General features: G+C 38.9%; 1 protein-coding gene across 1 annotated transcript in view; it reads left to right on the top strand.

Moving 5' to 3' along the window:
* Positions 1–20,814, top strand: part of LOC133524944 (malignant T-cell-amplified sequence 1 homolog) — a 49,252-nt gene extending 28,438 nt beyond the window's left edge. The window contains exons 2-5 of the mRNA XM_061861106.1: positions 17,934–18,086; positions 19,190–19,290; positions 19,510–19,711; positions 20,661–20,814. Of these exons, the coding sequence (XP_061717090.1) occupies positions 17,934–18,086; positions 19,190–19,290; positions 19,510–19,711; positions 20,661–20,742 (538 nt within the window). The 3' untranslated portion in view covers positions 20,743–20,814. The remainder of the gene's footprint in view (positions 1–17,933; positions 18,087–19,189; positions 19,291–19,509; positions 19,712–20,660) is intronic.
* Positions 20,815–21,987: the final 1,173 nt, after the last annotated feature.

Genomic DNA, 21,987 nt, shown 5'->3' with positions numbered 1-21,987 from the left:
TTTAAATTGTGAAGTTGGTTAAAAATACGGCTGCTTAATGTACAAAAGTAAAATTTTCCTTTCATCTTATTTGATTTCATGATTATGCTACTTTATTAATAATATCCAGTACACGTTTTATCCGAAGTCCGAACGAATGCTGGGGACCTAGCGCGAGTACGGCGGACACCAAAATATCGAAAATCTAAATTTCGTTACCTGCCTCTCTATCGCATGCAAATTCGAGGAATAGAGAGGCAAATCACGAAACTAGTAGGCCCCCTGAAATCGTTAGAGCTATGCCCTTTCGCTTGATTTGTTTTTGATTTTTACTTACTTATTATAAGAGTTAGGAGCTTTTAACAATTTTTGAGTGCGTGTTCAGATATTTTTGAGCACCTCGACCGCTCCGATATATCTGATGGCGACTGTACAACGTAGTACCATGCATCAGCCGTAAAAGTGCATGGCGACTGTATCAATGAATTCATTCACAAGTTCTCCATGCAATTTCGCAGCTCACTGTACTAGCTCAACGTACGTTCGAATTTGTCTGATGTAAAACGTGAGCGCGTTATAATAAGATTAGAAAGATTACACGCACCACGCACCACGCACGGTTCGCCTCGTCGTCTGTCTTGAAACACGTGTAAGGAAAGTCTCGTGTCTCATCACATGTTAACCAGCTACTGGAAATGTCCAAATAAATTATATATCCGTATACATATACGGGATTCTCAATAGTAAGTATAATTAATAATGATTATGAACAAAGACATCTTTGTTCATAATCATTATTAATTATACTACTCACCTTGGATCCTAGCCTGTTTTAATTGAGATCATAGAATTTAACATATATGTTAACGGCACCAATTATGGGACATTTAAGAGAAAATTTGGAGTATTGTTGATATTTCATCGAGATCCGTAATTTTTTTACCGCTTTATGCTTTAAAAGTTGAATGTCCAATTCGTCTTTTATGTATTCTATGTATTTAATGAAAGCTACTGCAATTGGTTTCAATAATATTAACCATTCAAAACTATGGTTTTTTGCTCCAGTCGTGGGATGTATGGCGCCATTTATTTTCAAACTAACAAATATCAATGAAAAATTAAACTTTTTTTTTTTATATATTTATTTAACGAGCTTAGTCTAAAAGACGATGCTGCTCAATAGTACACATCGAGAAGTGTTCTTACACTAAAACATTTAAAAGCTAAACAGATCATTATTTTCGTCTTCGGATGCCCACCATCACCATACTGAACAGAGCTCTAGCCTCCCAAAAATTAAACTTAAGCAGCTCTTTGGCTCATGTTTATGGTAAAATGTTGCGGGCGATTAATAACTGATGGTGTACTTGTTTTACAGGATTTGTCTATACCATTCCATTACTGGTGCCTGTTCCATTATAGGGGTGTTTACTATACGGCGTTATACATAAACGTCTGTCAAATCTAACAAACAGTCGTTTATCTCCGTCATTTTGACCGTTTTTGATTGCACTTAAGTGACAGAGAATAAAAAATAATAAATATTTGAGGACAATCTCACACAGATCGACCTAGCCCCAAACTAAGCAAAGCTTGTACTATGCGTACTCGGCGACCATATACATACGTATATAGATAAATACATACTTATTATATACATAGAAACTACCCATGACACAGGAACAAATATTTGTGTTCATCACACAAATAAATACCCTTACCGGGATTCGAACCCGGGACCACCCACTAGGCCAAACCAGTCTTCAAAAGAATCATCAGGGAATAACTTAAAATATGTAAAGTTGTGATGGTCTGATGGTCGCGTATTACGTTTATGTGAAATATGAAACAATAGCGTCCATCATGTGGCCATGTAAGGTCACCGAGTCCAATAATAGGACACTTCCTCTGTCCTTAAGGGCCATACGTGAATAGGACGCCTATCGTCGTGTGTCCCGTCTATGCGGCCCGGTAAAACGTAGACGTATTAATTAAGCCCTACCGATACTAATATAGGTATTGTATGTTTTGTTGGACAATGTCTGCTGTGAGTGCTGAGACGGACATAGAAAACCAGTAGGGCTAAGATGGTAGGCTCTTTATCATTTGTCACCATGCCTGTCACGTTCTAACAAGTATGTAAGCGCAAAAGTGACGATCATAGTGACAGGTGATAAAAATGGAACCATGCTGCCACCGCTGATGTAACAAAAATAGTGAGGATATCGTGTTCTGATTAGGAAAAATTAGAAGAATATATTTTTTGATACGAAAGATTTTTGTCCTTTGTATGGAGTCTATGGAGGGTTGGCCGTCTTGGACGACCTGCCCCATAGATTTTTTATTTATTTTGCATCAATAAAAAAATATTATAGTTTTTCCTAATCAGCAGTAGCAGCATGGTTACATTTTTATCGCTTGTCACTATGCGCGTCACGTTGAACGTGACAGGCATGGTGACAAATGATAAAGAGCCGACCATCTTAGCCCTACTGAATACACGATACCGAATATGCCCTTAAACGGATCCCCACTATTTTTGCCACACCTTGTATGTCATTACCCTGTCAACAGAAAGATGGCAACTAGTTTATTATTCCTTCACGTTATCGCACGAAAGTAATAATTGACACCACATGATAGACCAGAAACTAGACTTGGTGACCCCTGCCCTATGCGTTGAGTTTGAGAATTGCGCGTTCATCCTCTTTCGTTGACGTGTGTGTCACGTGTCTCTCGTGTTTGACACCGATCTGCTAACTACACTGCTGGGGTTCTTGCCGTGAGGTGAGGACTGGTTATGCTTGTGTCGAAATTATGTCATTGACCTGTGGCAACCTTATTAGCTGAGAACGTGTTTAGGCCCTTAGAAATAAGAACTATGTCATCGGTCATCGAAACGATGTTATGACATGATCCACTCTTCTATTTTTTTTAAGTTAGCAAAGGTGTAATATCATTTATTAACCACTCCAGCGCTCCACTTTTATCCACTCTTCTTGAATGTTCTAATCGTAGATTTCATTTTATTAGTAATTGGATTGTTTACATATTTTATAAAGTGAGATCTTTGGTGTTTTTTCTCGCTTGTTATCTGGATATGGTTTGGTGAAATAAATAACGTTGGCTAACATAACGTTGCATGGGTAACGTCAAAATAAAATGTTCTAAAATGTAACCTAATTTTTAAACTATCCTCAACTCATCAATGCCAAAAGTAGATGGATACTTATAAAAACAAGTAAGTAAAACAAAGCTTCCCTCTCTGCAGGTATACCGGCTATCGAAATGCTCAATCCAAGATAAAGGCAGCAATTTTGATAGGCCAGATGGTACACGGGTTATTTTAAACGTCAAACTTCTTTGAAATTATGATGTTTACTTGACACTTGCACCGTCTGTGCTATCAAATTCGCTGCCAACCTCTCTTGGTATGACTTTATAAACAAATTGATCCTTCGAATAAAGGCCAGTCCAGACAGGATGACCACATCGCCCGATTTGATCAGAAAGGAATTGGCGTCAATCTCCAATTAAATCACCTTGAACCTTGAACCACAAATTTTAGATTTGTAGTTTAAGCGCTTTAAATTAAAAAAAATGTCCTCAAACGCGAACACTAGTGTCACAAACTGATATTCTTGCTTCCGCACTTTCATTTTATCGGTAATATTGGTCATAATCGGCGGTTGAAATCGACAAGCCAAATTGGCGTTTGCATTCACACCACCTGATGTAATCAGAATGGTGAAAAATTGTCCCCGTTTGGACTGGATAACTTTTCATATCATTCATTCGCTTGCCCTCATCTCATTCATTTGGGGTCGGCGCAGCATGTCTTTTTCTTCCATATCTTTCTGTTACCCGTCATCTCATTGTTCACTCGCGTTCGTTTCATGTCATCTCTCACACAATCGATCCACCTTTTCCTAGGTTTTCCTCTTCCGTTCCATCCCTCCACATTCATTCGTAATACTTTTCTCGTCACATGACTTTCATCCCTCTGCATCACATGTCTATACCACGGGCCTTAACTATTAAAAAGTTAAAATCGATTCCGTTCGGAATTCCAAGACAACAAAAATTATACTCAACAGTCAAGAAACATCTTCCTGTTATAGAGTCTGTTAAAAAGGCACCCTGTCCGATACTACTTTATCAAGTCTCTTCTTGCGTGCGTTTCTTGGAAAGTGTGATACCGATTACTGACGCCTGGCATTCGCTTTCCACTCGTGCAAATATACGGTTTCTTTCTTCTTATTTTATATAAAGATGCACCGATTGTTACTCCGGCCCAATCCTGAAATTTGGTATGGATATAAATTATAAGCCCCTTTTTCATGCCCACACCATTTGAAATTTGGGGACCTCGCGAGGAATCGCAGCCATCATGTAAAATGTGTACCTCCATGCAGAAATTTGCGTATTACTCTAAATCTACGTTCTGTATGCAAATATGGTGTGTGGTAACATTAAAGCTTATTAAATTCTACACAAAATAGTCCTAGATATCTTTGCGGAAAAAATACATCTTGTTACAGAAATCATCTTGTTAGCGTGTTATTAAGACTAAATAAAATAAAAATTAAGCTGTGCCTTGTGTCGAATACACATGTAAGAACCATCGCTTGGGTATCATAAAATTCATAAATCTTTACCGAAAACTGGAACTAGTTACTGCAACTAGAACATGATTCAAATACCATGTTCGTCTGTTCGATCACTTCGGTAGTATGGATTTATGGAAGGCAATAGGCATAAGCAATCCACCGTACATATAGCCGCATCCTTATCGAATCGCACCAAAGTAATGGTACGCTTCAAAATTTGCCTTGGCACCGGCTTCAAACACATCAGTTGGTATCGCATATAATTAACTATAGGATAATAGTTTTTGAAGTATTTGAAATCTGTTTACTGTTTTTGTAAAAATATTTTATTGCCTATTTTTTCCTGTAACTGTTGATAAAATAAATGATAAAGCAAACGCATGAGTCATGCATGAGGCAATGAGCACACTGTTTTTACCCAATTTTATATTCCCCTAAGGAAAACTGTATACACCATTAAACTGTGAGAATCCTATTTTTTAAAATAGTGACTGGTTTTTACAAACCACCATACCACAGATGTAGTGGAACTATACCAAAATTTGCCTCGAAAATCTGAGAAAAACCAATCACTAGATTATCTAACAAGTCTTTATCCGTGTACAGTTCGTACGTCGTTAACTTTCAACCCTGGTTTTAGGGTTCCGTAGTCAACTAGGAACTTTTATAGTTTCGCCATGTCCCTTTGTCTGTCTGTCCGTCCGAGGCTTTGTTTCATGATCGTTAGTGCTAGAAAGCTGCAATTTGGCATGAACATATAAATCAATCTATGCAACAAAGTGGTAAAACAAAATATTTTTTAGGGTACCTCATCTACGCGTATTTAAAGTGTTGCTGAATTATTATTTTTTTGCTCAAGCCTATATAAGGTGTGTGTCGTTGGACAGGTCTTTCAAAACGAGTAGGAGTCTTCACCTTCAGCAATAATTTTTTGTAACTAATCTCTCTAAAAGAAAAAAAATGTGTTTCCCCCTCTTACTTTTGAACCATGGGTCCAAAAATATGGAAAATATCGTATAAATAGAAGTTAATAAAAACCTTCAATGAAAGCTCTATGGCCAACATGATCAGATAAGCAGTTTTTGAGTTTTTGCAAAAATTCTTCCCTTCATAGTAAAAAGGCGCACATAGCCGTTTGAAGGTACAGCCTTTTGTTTTTTATATACATACTTAGTACTTACTAATAACACCCGTTCAAGGTCTACTGTGGCGAAAGGGTAACTACGGAACCCTGCACTGTGCATGTTCTTGTTAAGTCTAGTCCTTGAATTTCTAAAAATCCTAGGGGAGATTTGAAGAATATGTGCTTCAAATCAGGATGTCCGGTCAAAGTATTACAGATGGCGCCAGCAAAGGTTTTACCTGTCAATCCTATGAACAGTGTCAAATTCTTGTTTTTTATTTATTTATTTTATATCCTATAAAACAAATTAAAAAAAAGTTACCACCATAATAAGCAATAACATGTACTTAACAAGTAACTGGCCATTTAGCTAAATCTACCCATCTATGTTTTAAGGGAGTCCCTCTGCCAACAAACTGTCCTGCAGTTTGGTAGAAGAACTTTGTGTGATTTATTTATTTTATTCACCTATTAAAATAACTCCTTTCAAACAAAAACAGAATTACTCAAATCGGACCGCGGGTGTCGGAGTAATCGGTGAACGTACATAAAAAAAATAGCTACAACCGAATACAGAACAGAACCTCCTCCTATGAATTTGAAGTCGGTTAAAAAAACTAGATACAGGCATAGGCCTGTAGGTATAGACCTACGCTAGCGCTATGTACTATTAAAACTTCAGTTGCCCACCCTCATTTAAAAGTCCTACTTTCAACGGTTTTGCGTTGACTGGCACGCGGCGGCTGTTTCATATACTTGATCTAAATACAGATGATTATTTATAAAACCCAGTCAGTCTACTTATTGGCTGAAAAGTCTGGGCGCCGGTATAGGTAAATTAGGTAACCTAGACTCCTATTGTGGCTGCGACCCTGAACTCTGGATGTCTGGCGGGTACAATGCTGTGTCATGCACTTAAACGTTATTATCGATCTGTACCCCTAGTGTAAATTTATTCAATAGCGTGATGTGACGTACGCGATTGCGTTAAGTCTCATTTTGTATGGGATTTTGAGTTTCTAAACGTCCCGCTTGGCGCGCTGTTTGGCATCTTGGATATGCCCCCTTAACTTTAATTGCTTCGAAACATATCTGCCGGGAACAGACAGGCATAATGAAATGACCCAAAAACACTGCAAATATGTATGCCTACATATATCTATTTTGCTTATAATAAATGATATTCGTGTGACAATAGCGGTTGTATGAAATTGCTTTTCCGCTTGGCGAATCGATATAAATAATGTTTGTTCAATTTGTGTCGTTTGCGTGTTACGTCGGTGAAATGTAGATGGTTTTTTTAATGATAAAAATGGCAGACAAGGTTTACCAGGAAACGAGCAGAAGAATCGCCTCATTGGACCGTCATGGTCGTGGTCATGGATACCTATCGCTGCTAAAACTAATTTGGTTGATTTTTCGTTGACACCTATTGGGATAGGACACTTAATTGTTTAATTTTATACTAGCCCAAGGGTGGATTCAGCTTTATGGTCAGGCTTAAGAACCGCTGCTTTATGTAGATAATCAAATCGAACGGAAAATATATTGAGAAGTAATGGAGACGTTACTTAACATAGATCCAACCTGTTTTCAAAAGCCTATCGACGCGTATAATTTCAAATTTAGAACCCAATTATCGTTCCAATCCCTGATCGACGTGTCCTGGTTTAGATAATAGATAACGATCTGTTGGCACATTATTTTACCCTATTGAAAATGAAATAGGATCCATTTTCGCCCACTTTAACAGTATTTTAATAAAATTGTAACTCATTTTATCGTTGCGGCTCTAAAGTCCTTACTCCTAACGGTCTAAGGTACATTATTGAACAATATACGTATTTGATAGTTTTGTTTCATTGGAGACAATATTCGTTCAGCTGTTTATTATCGAAACTATTTTAGTCAATGTGATTATACATTTTTTTTTGCCATAATATGTTTTGTTAAGAGGCTGTCAATACCTAAAGCGCGCACACTGTCTATTTGTATCGGAGTAAATGAGATAGCACTGTCGCATGTTACTGGGCCTGGGCAAGGGAATAATAAGAAAAATATTTACTTAAATAAAAAAAGTGGATTATTAGTGTAATATTTTACTCAACAGCGGTTTAGATATAAATGTTTTGAAATTGTGATTTTAATTGCAGACCCATAAGTCAAAACAATAAAGACATAAAACCGTTTAATTCTGATTTTAAGACCAATCTTTGCAATTATTTTCTATCGAGCCGATTTCGTTCAATCATGTATCGAGTACAACCACGGTCTTTGAAATATAATTAATATGAACATATATTTTTCTTACTTGACTAAAACAAATAGTCTTTCATAAAAAACTGTTTAAGTAACATCAATTTCAAGGACATTGGGTGTTGACAGCCTCTTAATTCCACGTATTTTTTGAGTTAAACCGTAAAATTAGCTTAAAATTGTTATTAAATAAATCTATCGATATAGGTAGATATCGATAATAGAGTCGTTCAGATATTTATACGCACCTTGTCCGATGTCTGATGGCGGCATTAGGAAGTAAAACTGTAGAGTGTAGTGTGTTTAGTAAGCTAAGGTATTCAGTGCCCGACTCGTGACGTAAAACAATCGATTTGGTTCAAGGTCTGTGTTTATGTTTATCAATATTATTAGTAGGTACACAGTACACACTGTCTTTTGTGCTTGTAGTCTTCCTAGGTAGGTAATCGATCTAAAATTTCTAAATACTTAACAGGTATTACGTTTAGAATGGCTTGAGTAGGTAACTTTTTTATCACCTAGACTTAGACCAAGGATAAGTCTGCAACGATTTTGGTGATACAAGCTTGTACCAAAATGATTTTTTTGCCAAACACTTATTTCGAGTAAGAAAAATAACAGTAGATAAGTACAAGGGTTTCAAAGGCATTATAGTAGGAATAGGTATTAGGAAGAACGGCGCGCCGTTTATGCCCTTTCCGTGACCTTTCCATAATGTTTACGCGGGGAGTCGTCAATAGGATAATATAGGCAACGGCTACTATAGGCAACGTGACATGGAGCCCGAATCTAATATAACTTGTGGCTCTGTGGGCTGTAGATCTCGCGGTAAGCTTAAAAAAATGTAAAAGAAATAATACTTACTTCGTTGAAGCTTTATCACAGTGAACTCGTAATGGCCTGGCACTTAAGCCCTTTATGCCAATTTCCGCGAGTTTCAACATTTTCCAAAAAACGAAATTACAGAAAAATTCTAGAGTCAGACCAAGATAAATTAGCATCGATTTTGATAGCCTAGACGGTGCAAGTGTAATAATTTCATAGAAGTTTGACGTTTTACATTTATAATAATCTCTGCACTGTCTGGGCTATCAAAATCGCTGCGAACTTATTTTGGTCTGACTCTAGCTGCTCACAAAGTTTCACGAGAATCGGTTGAGAAATGCGACCTGGGCTATAACCGCGAAAATCGAAGTTCTTCAATTGCGGCCATTGCAGGCATTTTTCTCTGTCACTCTAATTACGTCTTAGTGAGAGTAAAAGAGAAAGATGCCCGTAATTTGCGAAACTCGGTTTTCGCGGTAGGCCCACTGCAGAGGAGAACATCCGGATATGCGATAGCATTTTTGCTTGAAACGGAGACCTTCGCTGACGCTCGGTCAATATTTTTTATCGTACTTCATCTGTCATAAGTGCGAGTGAGATACCTAATGACACGACTTTGACTGCATTCTGCGTGATTGATCGTCAAGGTTCTATCACAGAATAAATAATAGTACTACCGTACAAAAATGACACTTCCTACAAAACTGAAGTTTGACAGCGATTCAAGGACGAATCATTATGTCCCTTTCTAATGTATGGCATTATCCCTTTCGGCTATTTAGGGTTATCGAAATTCAAGTCATTCTGTGGTCGTGCACGCATAGGGACGTCAAGTTGTGTCAACCCTAATGATTGCTCGAAGCAATGCTGAGTCGAGAATGGTCGAAAGGAGGAGTGTCGTCCCACGGGTTCTATGAAAACCTGAGGGTCTAGACCGCGAACCACGTCGCACCGCGTCGAACCGCGACGTTCGACAGAGAGGCAACACGTCGAACAAACGTGGTTCGCGATGGGCTTTCAGGGCTACAACCGGGAAAATCGGCATTTTTCTCTGTCACTCTAATTACGTCTTAGTGAGAGTAAAAGAGAAAGATCCCCGCAATTTGCGAATTTCGATTTTCGCGGTAGGCCCTTGGCCTCATTCGCACGAGAGCTTTAGCCCCTGAGTTCCGTATGCTAAATTCGTACGCACGAAAAAAAAACGCCACCGCCACCGTCAACGGGCATCGTATCCATTTGTGTCATTCAATTTATTTATTTATTTACATATATGTATAATCTTAATCTATGTCTGATACTCGTACTAGTTGCTGCTAGATATCACAATTTGGCGGCTGGCTTGTGTGACTGTGACTCATAACATAACAAGTTGATAAAACTAAAGCCTTATGGAAATATGGTTTGAAATAAGTCTCCACTGCCTAAAATACATAAATAAGGTACTTGTCCTATCACTGGCGATGAGCGAGAAGCGATTAAAACTAGTACTAAGTTAACTAGATAGATAAGACTTGGCGAGAATGGCGAGCCGAGCAGGGAGGATGTAGTGCCAATAGTGTTGTCGTTGCGTCGTATCGTAATGTGAGTGTGTGATAGATTGCGATGGGCGATGACTCAAATACATTGAAATAATTTAATTTCAGTACCAATGAGTACCATTTCACAGTGGTAATCAATATGAAAGTCGCTAGGGACAGTAGGGACTTCATACTATAGTCACATTGACAAGGTACGCAATGGTACTGAAATTTAATTCCTTGACCGTACCACTCGCTCAGGCGTGAGTATAATTTTGTTCACTTTTTTACGTCATTTTCTATTAAAGTATGTAAATATTGAAACTCATCTTTCATCATTCTAAAATACGAACAAAACTGATAATTTGGCAACTCGCTGAAGAAGAAAATACAGCGAGTTCAATCTATTCAGCGGCTGAATAGATTGAACTCGCTGTATTTTCTTCTGGAATAATTAACATTCTGCACCTAAATACTTCTATTCTTTTTTATTTCAAAATATTCCTTTTTTCTTTAGAATTGTTGCTGCCTTTGCACAAATTTAAAATACCTTCAAGTTTTTCGGTGTCTGTCTACTGCCATTAGTCGTATCCACGCGTCCTCTAGTCCGCTTTCTTGTATGATTTGATCGATTTTCTAGACCATCCTCTGGTCCTATTAGTCCTCTGCTCGGATGATATTAGGCGGCTTATTTGAGCCTTAAATCAAAACCGTTCATACATTTGGTCGAGCGCAATGTATGAATGACCATTTTTTGCCGCTCGCCGCGCTGCCGGTCTCGTGCGTCCAGTCCACGGCCTTAGGGGGATATCGTGACTTATATTAGCTAGCAGGGGGACTACCGCGTACATCGAAATTCCAAAATTGTCTATTTGCGTCCTTGTCACTTTCATAATGAAAGAGCAATAAAGATGGATATAGACTTTCTCGCCAACGGTACCTAAACGATCGGAACGCCGCCGCACCAAGATAACACGTGACCAACGACGCGTAAGTAAATGAGGAGCGGGTTTTAAAACGGCCTATTTATTTCCCAATTTCGTTTTATAATAAACCTTAAGAGCTACCTTATTGGGTCTTCTTCCAAATAAACGGGGCGATGGATATAAGCCTTTTAGGAAAGTTAGTGGAAATTGATGCGACATTGAACTGGATGTCTTGATAACGTAGGTACTTAGGTACGTTGTACTTGACGTACCAGTCGTCGTGCGCATGAACATTATAGAAAAAAAAAAACACTTTTACAATATAGGTACGAGTATGTACAGTGACTGCTAAAAATATTGGTACAAAAATGTGCCAAATGGGCAATAAAGTCGTTGACATTTTTTTGTACCGATATTTTCAGACCTGACTGTACAAGTACAAATTTAGGCACCTGGGTGAATCAACTTTTTTTGTTTTGTTATCCTGTCCCGTTGTCCAAGGGACAACAGTGGCATAGTTTTTTTTGAAGAGACGTTGTATGCCGTTCTATTAACATGCTTATTAGGGGGCCCATTATGGACATTGGTTGTAACGACCACAAAAACGCAAGTTTAATACATTTAAGTACCATAAAATCAGTATTTCAATGAACTTTTGTCCCCTGGACAACTAATCGTAACCATGGCAACGAGTGACGCTAAAAAGTTGATTCTCCCACCTATTACGTATACTAAGACTAAAAATAAGAGTTAGCCCCGAAAAACGTAGGTAATAAAATTTGAGAGCAACGAGACCTTTTTAGTCCGTTTGCTACACTACCCACACTACATTTGTGCGTCAGGCAGCTGTTCATCGGTGGAGGCCAGAGAGGGCTGGCAGCGCGGTCAGGGAGGCCAGGAAGGGGTTGTATAATCAAGTGGCAATCTCTTATGGTAGAACTGTTGCAAAAGCAATGCCGGATTTAGAGGTCTGGTCTGGAGGCCTCGGGCAATAAAGGAGTGGAGGCCCCCTGGCCCCAAATTTTTTCCAAATAAAATGGTAAATTTACCGAATTCTCTATTGTGGCAGGTTGCCCTCCCCTAAATCCGGCCCTGTGCAAAAGTGTCCACCTGTCAGCTATAAATAATAGTTTCAAATCTCTCCAGAGTAGCGCTAGAGTAGCTAAGAACCTAGGCGTTATTGACGGAGTGAAGTGCGCTGTCTATGATTTGTTTTTTTTTTTCAAGTATTCTAGGTATTGTAGGCCACCTATCATCATCACACTTTTTGGTACATGGAGATTTATTTCCTTACCTCCACCTTCCATACCTCTGTACTTTCTATTCTTTCTAAAAGCTGTAACAGACGGGCGTACCGGGCCGCGGCCTTGGTCCGGCCGAGGCCTATTCGATCGAGTGGAAGGTGGTCCGCCGTACGTCCGCTAAGGACGCAACTATAAGTGAGAGCGAGAAAGAGGTATTTTGACCGGACCAAGGTAGCGGTCCGGTACGCCCGTCAGTTACAGCTTTAACACTAAGTGAAAACAATAGGCGCAGTACATTAGGCGAATAACCTTGATATCAAGCGATAAAAATTCAGATTATCGATATTCAAATAGGCACCTAATTCTTATTATCTCGTCTCGAGCTACTTTAAGAAAATTAATTATCCCTTAATTAACATAGATCCATATTCAAATATTAAAATTAGGAGATTAAATTAAAAAACGCAATTTCAGCATTAAGCTCCAACAGTAACCTTTCGTCCTAAGGGTTGACTGAATTTTAATAAAATGTAAACACATGTAAATTAGGTATGTTTTTGCAAGTATGTTAGCGTAGGGGTGTGTAATGTTTAATATAATTATGAAAAAACTGTAAGACACGTGCCATAATGCCATTTCATATATTGTAACTTTTTATAATGTAATTATTATTATAGGTTGTTTTTGTTATATTAAATATGATTTTATCTAAACCGTGTTTAATATAATGCCTATTATTGTATAGATTTAGAGTGATATAAAGATATATTGTATAATGGCTGTTGATATAGGTATTATACCTATTTTAAAATAACGTAATACTTTATACAATCAAAAACATTATTTTTTATACGATGTCGCAGTTCTAAGATTCTAACCGTGTGGGATCACAGTTTTAACCTAACCTACCCCACTTTTCTGGGATCCTATTTCTATTGAGACCTACATATAGTATTATAATGCCACTAGTTATACCAAGAATAACGTTATGCTTGTCGTTGATTTGGTAATATAGTAGTAAATACGCCTTTTATTATGCTATCAAAATGACGGTATATCAAACTATAATATGTATAGCGTTTCAGCTAGGGAATGCAAAAACCGGAGGTTTTTCAAAACCGGTTTTTTCTTCGGTTTTACCAAAAAAAAACCGAAACCGGTTAAAACCGGTTTCGGTTTTTAGAATCAACAATTCTTAAATTCATCGCCATGGAATAAAGAAAAGATTGCTTCATGTGTAAAAACGAATGCTAGTATAGTATATACACAATTTTATCACGGAATTAAAGACAGAATATCTGACTATTATTGTATGGGAATTGTCAAATGACTTAATGTTATTTGTAACTAGGAATAGGAACAAACCAATTTTATTAAATTATTTTTTTGGTTTGTTGCTTAGACACCGATGGGATAGGTCATTTTTTCTTAAATATATGACAATATCAATTTATAATTTAATGTTATTTGTCTTAAATCAAATGGCCCAATCCGAAATCTTGCTCTAAGTTTTTCGCTGTCTGCTAGTATATAAGAAACTGATTGTGTTAGCTTAAACTGGGCAAACACAGGTAGTCAAGTAATTCCATTCTTTAGGGTTTGAACTATCCTTTCCTATTAGTACGAGAGACAAAAAAGGTTGTCAGTAAGTCGTTATCACCGAACCAACAAAAGACTCTAAAGCTGCCATTGATATAATTGATTACGTGGAATTTTTCTACAGCGCATCGCATAATAAAATTATAAGTAAGACCTTTAACCTTTAAGAAACATGGAAAGTCTACTGCCAATCTCTTTTTCTGGATCCAGACGCGCACAACTTCTCGCCTCCAGAACCTGGTGAACTGGACCTAGAGCCGGATATCCTGAAAGAGGAAGTTGCAGCCGCTATAAAACACCTTAAATCTGGAAAAGCGCTGGGAAATGATAACATTCCGATTGAGATTGTCAAATGTAGCGGAGAATATGGCACAGAACTTTTCCATAAAGTATCCAACAACATATGGAAAGCGTGCACTTGGCCTCAAGAATGGACCCATTCGATCTTTGTTCCTCTTCACAAAAAGGGCTCTACAAAAAAGTGCGGTAACTATCGTTTGATCGCTTTAATCAATCATTCCAGTAAAATTTTACTGCATATCTTAAATGAGAGACTGAAGGCATATATCAGCAAAGAAATCGCACCAGAACAAGCTGGGTTTGTAAGAGGTAAAGGAACTAGAGAGCAGATTCTCATACTGCGTCAAATAGTGGAGAAAGCTAGAGAATTCAACCGACCAACATACATATGTTTTGTTGACTTTCAGAAGGCATTTGATTCTGTTAAATGGCCGCAGCTATGGGAAATTCTCTTAAGAATGGGCGCTCCAAAACATCTCGTTTACTTATTAAGAGCGCTCTATGATAACAACTCCGCGTCAGTAAAAGTGGACAATACAATGTCAAAGCCACTTCACCCTTCGGCTGGGGTTCGTCAAGGGTGTATACTATCACCCTTGCTATTTAACATATATACTGAGCACATCATGAGGATAGCGCTTAAAGGTTGGACGGATGGTATACCAATAGGCGGGAAAAATATTTCCAATCTGCGTTATGCTGACGACACCACACTCCTAGCAACAAGCGAACATCTTATAGCAGCACTATTGCGTCGCGTTGAAACAGTCAGTCTCGAATTCGGTTTGAAGATCAACCGACTGAAAACCAAGATGATGGTCGTGAACCGTAACAACGTGAATAAACCAAAAGCGATTGGAAACTGTGAAGTTGTGTCATCATATATATACTTGGGGTCATTGGTTTCAGACAGCGGAGGCTCCGAAGATGAAATCAAGCGACGCATCGCCATTACAAGGTCTGCAATGGAGAAGCTCTCTAAGATCTGGAGAGACCGCAACATCACAAAGGCAACGAAGTCTCGTCTAGTAAGATCTCTCGTTTTCCCAGTGTTGCTATACGGTGCTGAAACGTGGACAGTAAGAGAGAGTGAACGGAAACGCATTGATGCTTTAGAAATGTGGTGCTGGAGAAGGATGTTGCGGATATCGTGGACTCAGCGTCGCACTAATATATCAATTCTCCAGGAGCTCAAAGTTACACAAAGACTTTCGGCAATCGTTCACTCTCGCATCCTTAGCTACTACGGTCACGTTACGCGCAGGGAAGACGACGCGATGGAGAGGCTGGTTGTTCAGGGCAGAGTGGATGGCACAAGACCCAGACTGCGGCCTTCAATGCGATGGACCGACCAAGTGAAAGCTCTCACCGGGTCACCTTTGAATCTGTGCGCGCGGCAGGCAATTAATAGAGAAGCATGGCGGGAAACAGCGAAAAAAGCCGTACAACGACCGCAATGGCCACGACTACTCTGACAAGAGTATACGACTAAGAAGAAGAAGACCTTTTATACCCATTTTTATTAAAAAGTACTACTATACAATTCGTACACCAGCACGGATGTCCTGCCACTGCCAGTACTTTAAATTATTTAAATCTTTCGTATTTTTGTATTTTGTACCGTAAAAATTCATTTAGCGTTACAAATGATCAAACTAACACAACACCACATTATTTGATTTGATGTCGATTCAACCGGTTTAGGACCGATTTATACCCTTTTAATGAATAAAACATGCAAATATGCATGCATGTTAGGTAAATAAAAAAAACGAATAAAACCGAAACCGGTTTTTTTCAAATTCTAAAAACCCGGTTTTGGGTTTCCGTCAAAAAACCGGTTTTAACCGGTTTTTTCGGTTTCGGTTAAAACCGGTTTGCATTCCCTAGTTTCAGCCTCGAAGTTTTTGATGGTTTAAAAGGTGTAATCGATATTTAATTTTAAAATTGAATCTATTTTTTAAATGACGAATTGGGGGAGAAATGTTGTTCCAACATTTTGTTGCACGGTAGCGGAAACTCCCTTTAAAAGCAGCTGACTTGTGTTTAGGGACTTGTAGCACGGCTCCTCGTGACGTTCTAGGTTGATAGTGGTTGTTAGTGAGCCATACAAGTTTTTTAAATAGTTAGGTGGGCAGTTTTGTCTGTATGGTATCAAAGGGGCAACGTTGTTGTTTAACCCCACGTGCTAATATTTATATATTCAAAAATAAAATTCTAAAAGTGTAATATTGAAAGTTGCGAGGGTTACAAAAGCACGAGGGTTAAGCAAACTTTGCTTCCGAGTGAAACACAACATTTTTCACTAACGCAAGGAAAATACTAGCTGTAAAACATTTCAAATCAAATTCTAATGAACAAAATCATCACTTAAAGGTCAATTCTATCAAATAACATGTATCAGCAAACAACGCAAAATTTGCATAAGATTACTTTGCCACACATATGGCTAAAATGCAACTTTCTTATCAGTTTTTGAAATAAAAGTTTTTACTAGCTCGTGTGCTAAAAAAAATATTGAAATAGGAAGTAGGTATAAACTAGTATAAAATGCGAAAGTTAGTTTATGGCCGTTAGTCATCTTCAGAGAAGAGCTAAACTATGAATAGAAATCTTTAATGGCGAAACCATGGTACATAATAGTTGTTACATTAGAGTGTGAAAACACATGGCACCCTGTTAGGGCATTGCAAATAATCTTACATCTAGGTAGATTCTGAACGGTAGGACTAGTATTGAGCTGTTGAAATTCAGTAATAAATTTGTTTAGAAATCCTCCCGATCCCTCCCAAAAAATCCCGAAAACTCATGAACCAATCGCGTTGTGGCGTTGGAATGCACGATTGGCTCGAATTCGTGTGCGTGACAATCGCTGTAGCTGTACTGACCCATTCTTATTGCCCGTAAAGCCCGTCTTGTGCGTCAGGTTCCTCCTGTGCGTTACTTCTGGTGTCAGCGGGAGACAAAGGCCGTTATATCTATCAAAATACGAGTATGTATGTAAAACTAATACTGTAGGTACCTACTCTAGCATTAGTGCAATTTGATTGAATGTGTCTTTGCCTCACCTTAACCTTTTTAACGCCAATGACGGATATATCCGCACCGTACCGTAGGTCCAACGCCGAAGACGGATTAATCCGTCGCAGACCACAGAGCAACATAGACCTATGCATAAAGTTCAATTTTAGTTTTGACACTTCGGTGACATGGCGTCCGAATTACAGTTTTTGTGTTTGATTAATGGTCTAGGTCGTGGGCGCGGGTTAGTTTCGGGGTCTTAAAATTAAGAAGAAAGGCGAAAGGGAACGACGACACATGACCGTTGACCGCTTCTCCATACAACTTAGTACCCATTTTTCTCTCTGGATATTAACATTATAGAAAATGTTTTTAACCAATTTTATGCGCATTAATCATAGCTCTAGAAGCGGTCGTTCACTATCCTCTTAACTTCTTAAGAATGATACCTTCTTAAGATGAGAGGGAGTGTGTTTTTTACTCTCACATGGCTATTCTATGACGCAACCTAACTTTTACAATCTCGATTCCAGATTCGACGAAAAGGAGAGCATAAGCGGCACACAGCAGCTCAAGTCGTCCGTACAGAAGGGCATCAGGGCACGGCTGCTGGAGCTGTACCCGCACCTCGAGCAGTACATCGACCAGGTGCTGCCCAAGAAGGACACCTTCAGGATTGTCAAATGGTATGTGGTATATGATGAAGAGCATAAGCGGCGCACAGCAGCTCAAGTCGTCCGTACAGAAGGGTATCAGGGCGCGGCTGCTGGAGCTGTACCCGCACCTCGAGCAGTACATTGACCAGATGCTGCCCAAGAAGGATATACTTTCAGGATTGTCCTATGGTACTCTACTCTGCTCGTAATCATTACCTTTTCCTAATGAGGGTATTTGTTAGGACTCAGGACGTATTGCAAATGTCAACTCTTCCTTGTATCAAACAGGCAAGGAATTTTTGACATTTTATTTTCCTTAACCCCCTGGCGTCTTACGGACGTGATATGGTGTCCGAAATGATAATCAAAATTAAATTCTACATTTTTAACATCAAAGTCTTTTTTGGCTAACAAATTTACATCCGCATCCTTAGGTCAATGCATATATAGTTAATATTAGACTCCGAAGCATCCCAACAAACACGGCGAGTCAAGGAACCTGTAATAGAATTAAGTACTTACTATTCTTATAATAAATGGTGACATAGAGCAATAAGCCTTTAAATAAACAATTACATACTAGGTATGCAATTTTTGGAGTATTCCCATTTGTCCCCGCCGGGCACAATAGGCGCTGTATATAGGTAATTCATTACCATTTGTCCCTGCCTCAAGTAAGAAATACACCCGAAGTTTGCATTAAGATCGTAATACCTAACAAAAATAAGATTTTACATGAAACGTTGGTAAATAAAATAAATACTTTAAGAATGATTGGCAACAATGGCAACGGTTTTTCCGAACGGTCTCTTAATTTCACTATGGCAGAAGTATTATAAACTAACTCTACGGTTAACATTCACGTGTTTTTAGTCACTCGCGGTCTCGCTCGACAGTGCGCGAAGCACGGCCGTCGTGAACGCTGCTCGCATTGCTTGTGATTGAGAAAGGAGACCTAGGCACTCTGAAACATGTCGAGCGAGTGACTTAAAAAAACACGTGACTGTAAATTGTTGAATTAGTATAATGTTAGTATGTATCACGACAGTTTCGATTATCGCAGAAGTAATTTACTAGTCAGCTGAAATCTGAAGTACCTGTTATAATTTACCTTTTATTTTGCTTATTTTCAGCCACGACCATATCGAGATAATGGTGAACAGCGCCGGAGAGCTGCTTTTCTTCAGACACCGCGAGGGACCCTGGATGCCAACATTGAGATTGCTACATAAATGTGAGATTATTTTGTTACTTGCATATTTAGATGTCTACTATATTTATATACTAAACGATTAAACGATTAAACGTTTACATCTTAAGTGCAATGCGTACAAACACACCAAAAGTCAGGTAACTTTGTCGTGTTCATGTAGATGTGATATGAGCGTAGGTATCTTAGGTCTATCAGGGGTCATCAAGTTTTATATTTTAAAATACACTTGTTTTATTCCAGACCCATTCTTCCTACCAATGCAGCAAGTCGACAAAGGCGCCATCCGCTTCGTCCTCAGTGGCGCCAACATCATGTGTCCCGGCCTTACTTCGCCAGGCGCCAGAATGTCGCCCGTCGACAAAGGCCAAGTTGTCGCCGTGATGGCGGAGGGCAAACAGCACGCGTTGGCTATTGGGATGACCTCTCTCTCTACTGATGACATGTAAGGCTGTTGCTATCTAATTCTAGCCTCCGCTCGCCTCGGCGTGAATATCGCCTGTCCACAAAGGCCAAGTTGTCGCCGTGGTAGCGGAGGGGAAGCAGCACGCGTTGGCTATCGGGATGACCTCTCTTTCCTGATGACATGTAAGGCTGTTGCTCTCTCATTCTAGCCTCCGCTCGGCGTGAATATTGCCTGTTCACAAAGGCCAAGCTGTCGCCTTGGTGGCGGAGGGGAAGGAGCACGCGTTGGCTATCGGGATGTCCTCTCTCTCTACTGATGACATGTAAGGCTGTTGCTATCTAATTCTATAGTCTCCGCTCGGCGTGAATATCGCCTGTCCACAAAGGTCAAGTTATCGCCGTGATGACGGAGAGGAAGCAGCACGCGTTGGCTATCGGGATGACCTCTCTCTCTACTGATGACATGTAAGAATGTTGTTATTTCATTTTAGCCGTCGCTCGACGCGCGAATATCACACATCGACAAAGGTCAAGTCGTCACCGTGATGGCTAAGGGGAAGTAGCACGCGTTGGCTATAGGGATGACCTCTCTCTCTCTACTGATGACATGTAAGGCTGTTGCTATCTCATTCGAGTGTGTATGCGCATGTGTGTGCGTATTTATAAATGAGACAACATGTCAAATTATTTTACCGCATCAAGTCAAGTGCCTATTTTACCTAATCTCTATTCTATCCTACCTAATGATTACTTCTGCGGAGTTCTTTCTTGTTCGAAAACGACATGTGAATACTCAGCTGCAGCCATCGCCGTGTGATAGAACGAGATATGTACATTGATTTAAAAGAAGATCACTAAATCTGGAATCAATAGACCTTTATCAAAAAAATAATAATTTGTTTGTTCGAAATTTAACCCCAGTGTTCAATATTTTTCGAAAATTATGTTGAGTTGAGTGTACCATTAGTAAATAATGTTTTTTTTTTCAGAGCTAAAGTGAACAAGGGCGTGGGCATAGAGAACTGCCACTATCTCAACGATGGCCTGTGGCAAATGAAACCAGTGAAGTAAACGGTGCGCACAAAATCATCTTGTACTAATATTTATGTTCTAAGTTTTTTAATAAATACTTCTTAGCTTACATTCAGTAGTTTCATTTCTAGTTTTCATGGCTTCAGCTAGAACATATTATTATTATATATTAGGTTTATGGTAGGTAATTACTTACTACATAGTTACGTCAGTATATGGATATTGTATCCGGAATAGTCAGTTGTAGACAGCAATTTGAAGAAATAATATTCATACAATATTATTTGATCAGAACATAATGGGGAGAATACATATATTTATTTGCACAAATAAATTACGATGAACAAAATAAAAACGTAGATATATTTTTTTATACCACGTCGGTGGCAAACAAGCATACAGCCCGCCTGATGGTAAGCAGTCACCGTAGCCTATAAACGTCTGCAACTCTAGAGGTGTTACATGCGCGTTGCCGACCCTATATTAAATACTAGATAAAAATATATAAATAAAATTAACTTAAAAATACTTACATAAAAGGAATTTCTAAATTTTGCCCCCTAGGCAAAGTACCCATCACGCAGGCGGCATTCCCACGCTGGATTGCGATGATCTTTGCGCAAGAAAGCCGCCCGTGCCCAATATTATTGTATGTTGCTGGATGATTTAAAAGGCATCACAATTTTCATCATTATAAGCATTACCGACCGACGACCGGTTTGGCCTAGTGGGTAGTGACCCTGCCTACGAAACTGATGGTCCCGGGTTCAAATCCTGGTAAGGGCATTTATTCGTGTGATGAGCATGGATATTTGTTCCTGAGTCATGGGTGTTTTCTTTGTATTTAAGTATTTATAAATATTTATATATTATATATATCGTTGTCTAAGTACCCTCAACACAAGCCTTATTGAGCTTACTGTGGGACTTAGTCAATTTGTGTAATAATGTCCTATAATATTTATATTTATTTATTTATTTATTGAACTATTATTACTACGTACGGTCACGTCTGAAAATATCGATACGGACAAAGTGACAAAAATATGTATACACTTCCCTAATATATGGGCCATAATCGTGTATACTATATTTTTGGCACTTCGATCGTGTTGATGTTTTCAGACGTGACCGTACAGAATCACAGACACACAAACACAGAGAACCAGTGTAGTTTGCGCCATGAGTAGACGCCGGCCGACAAACTATGGAAGCGGAGCGTGAATCTCGCGACCTAAACGTGTAAACGCCATGAATTTCACGGCGCTTACGACGTTTTGGTCG

The sequence above is a fragment of the Cydia pomonella genome, chromosome 14 (genome assembly GCF_033807575.1).
Source record: "Cydia pomonella isolate Wapato2018A chromosome 14, ilCydPomo1, whole genome shotgun sequence".
In the NCBI taxonomy this organism is placed as follows: domain Eukaryota; kingdom Metazoa; phylum Arthropoda; class Insecta; order Lepidoptera; family Tortricidae; genus Cydia; species Cydia pomonella.
This window is presented reverse-complemented; position numbering and strand designations above follow the sequence as displayed.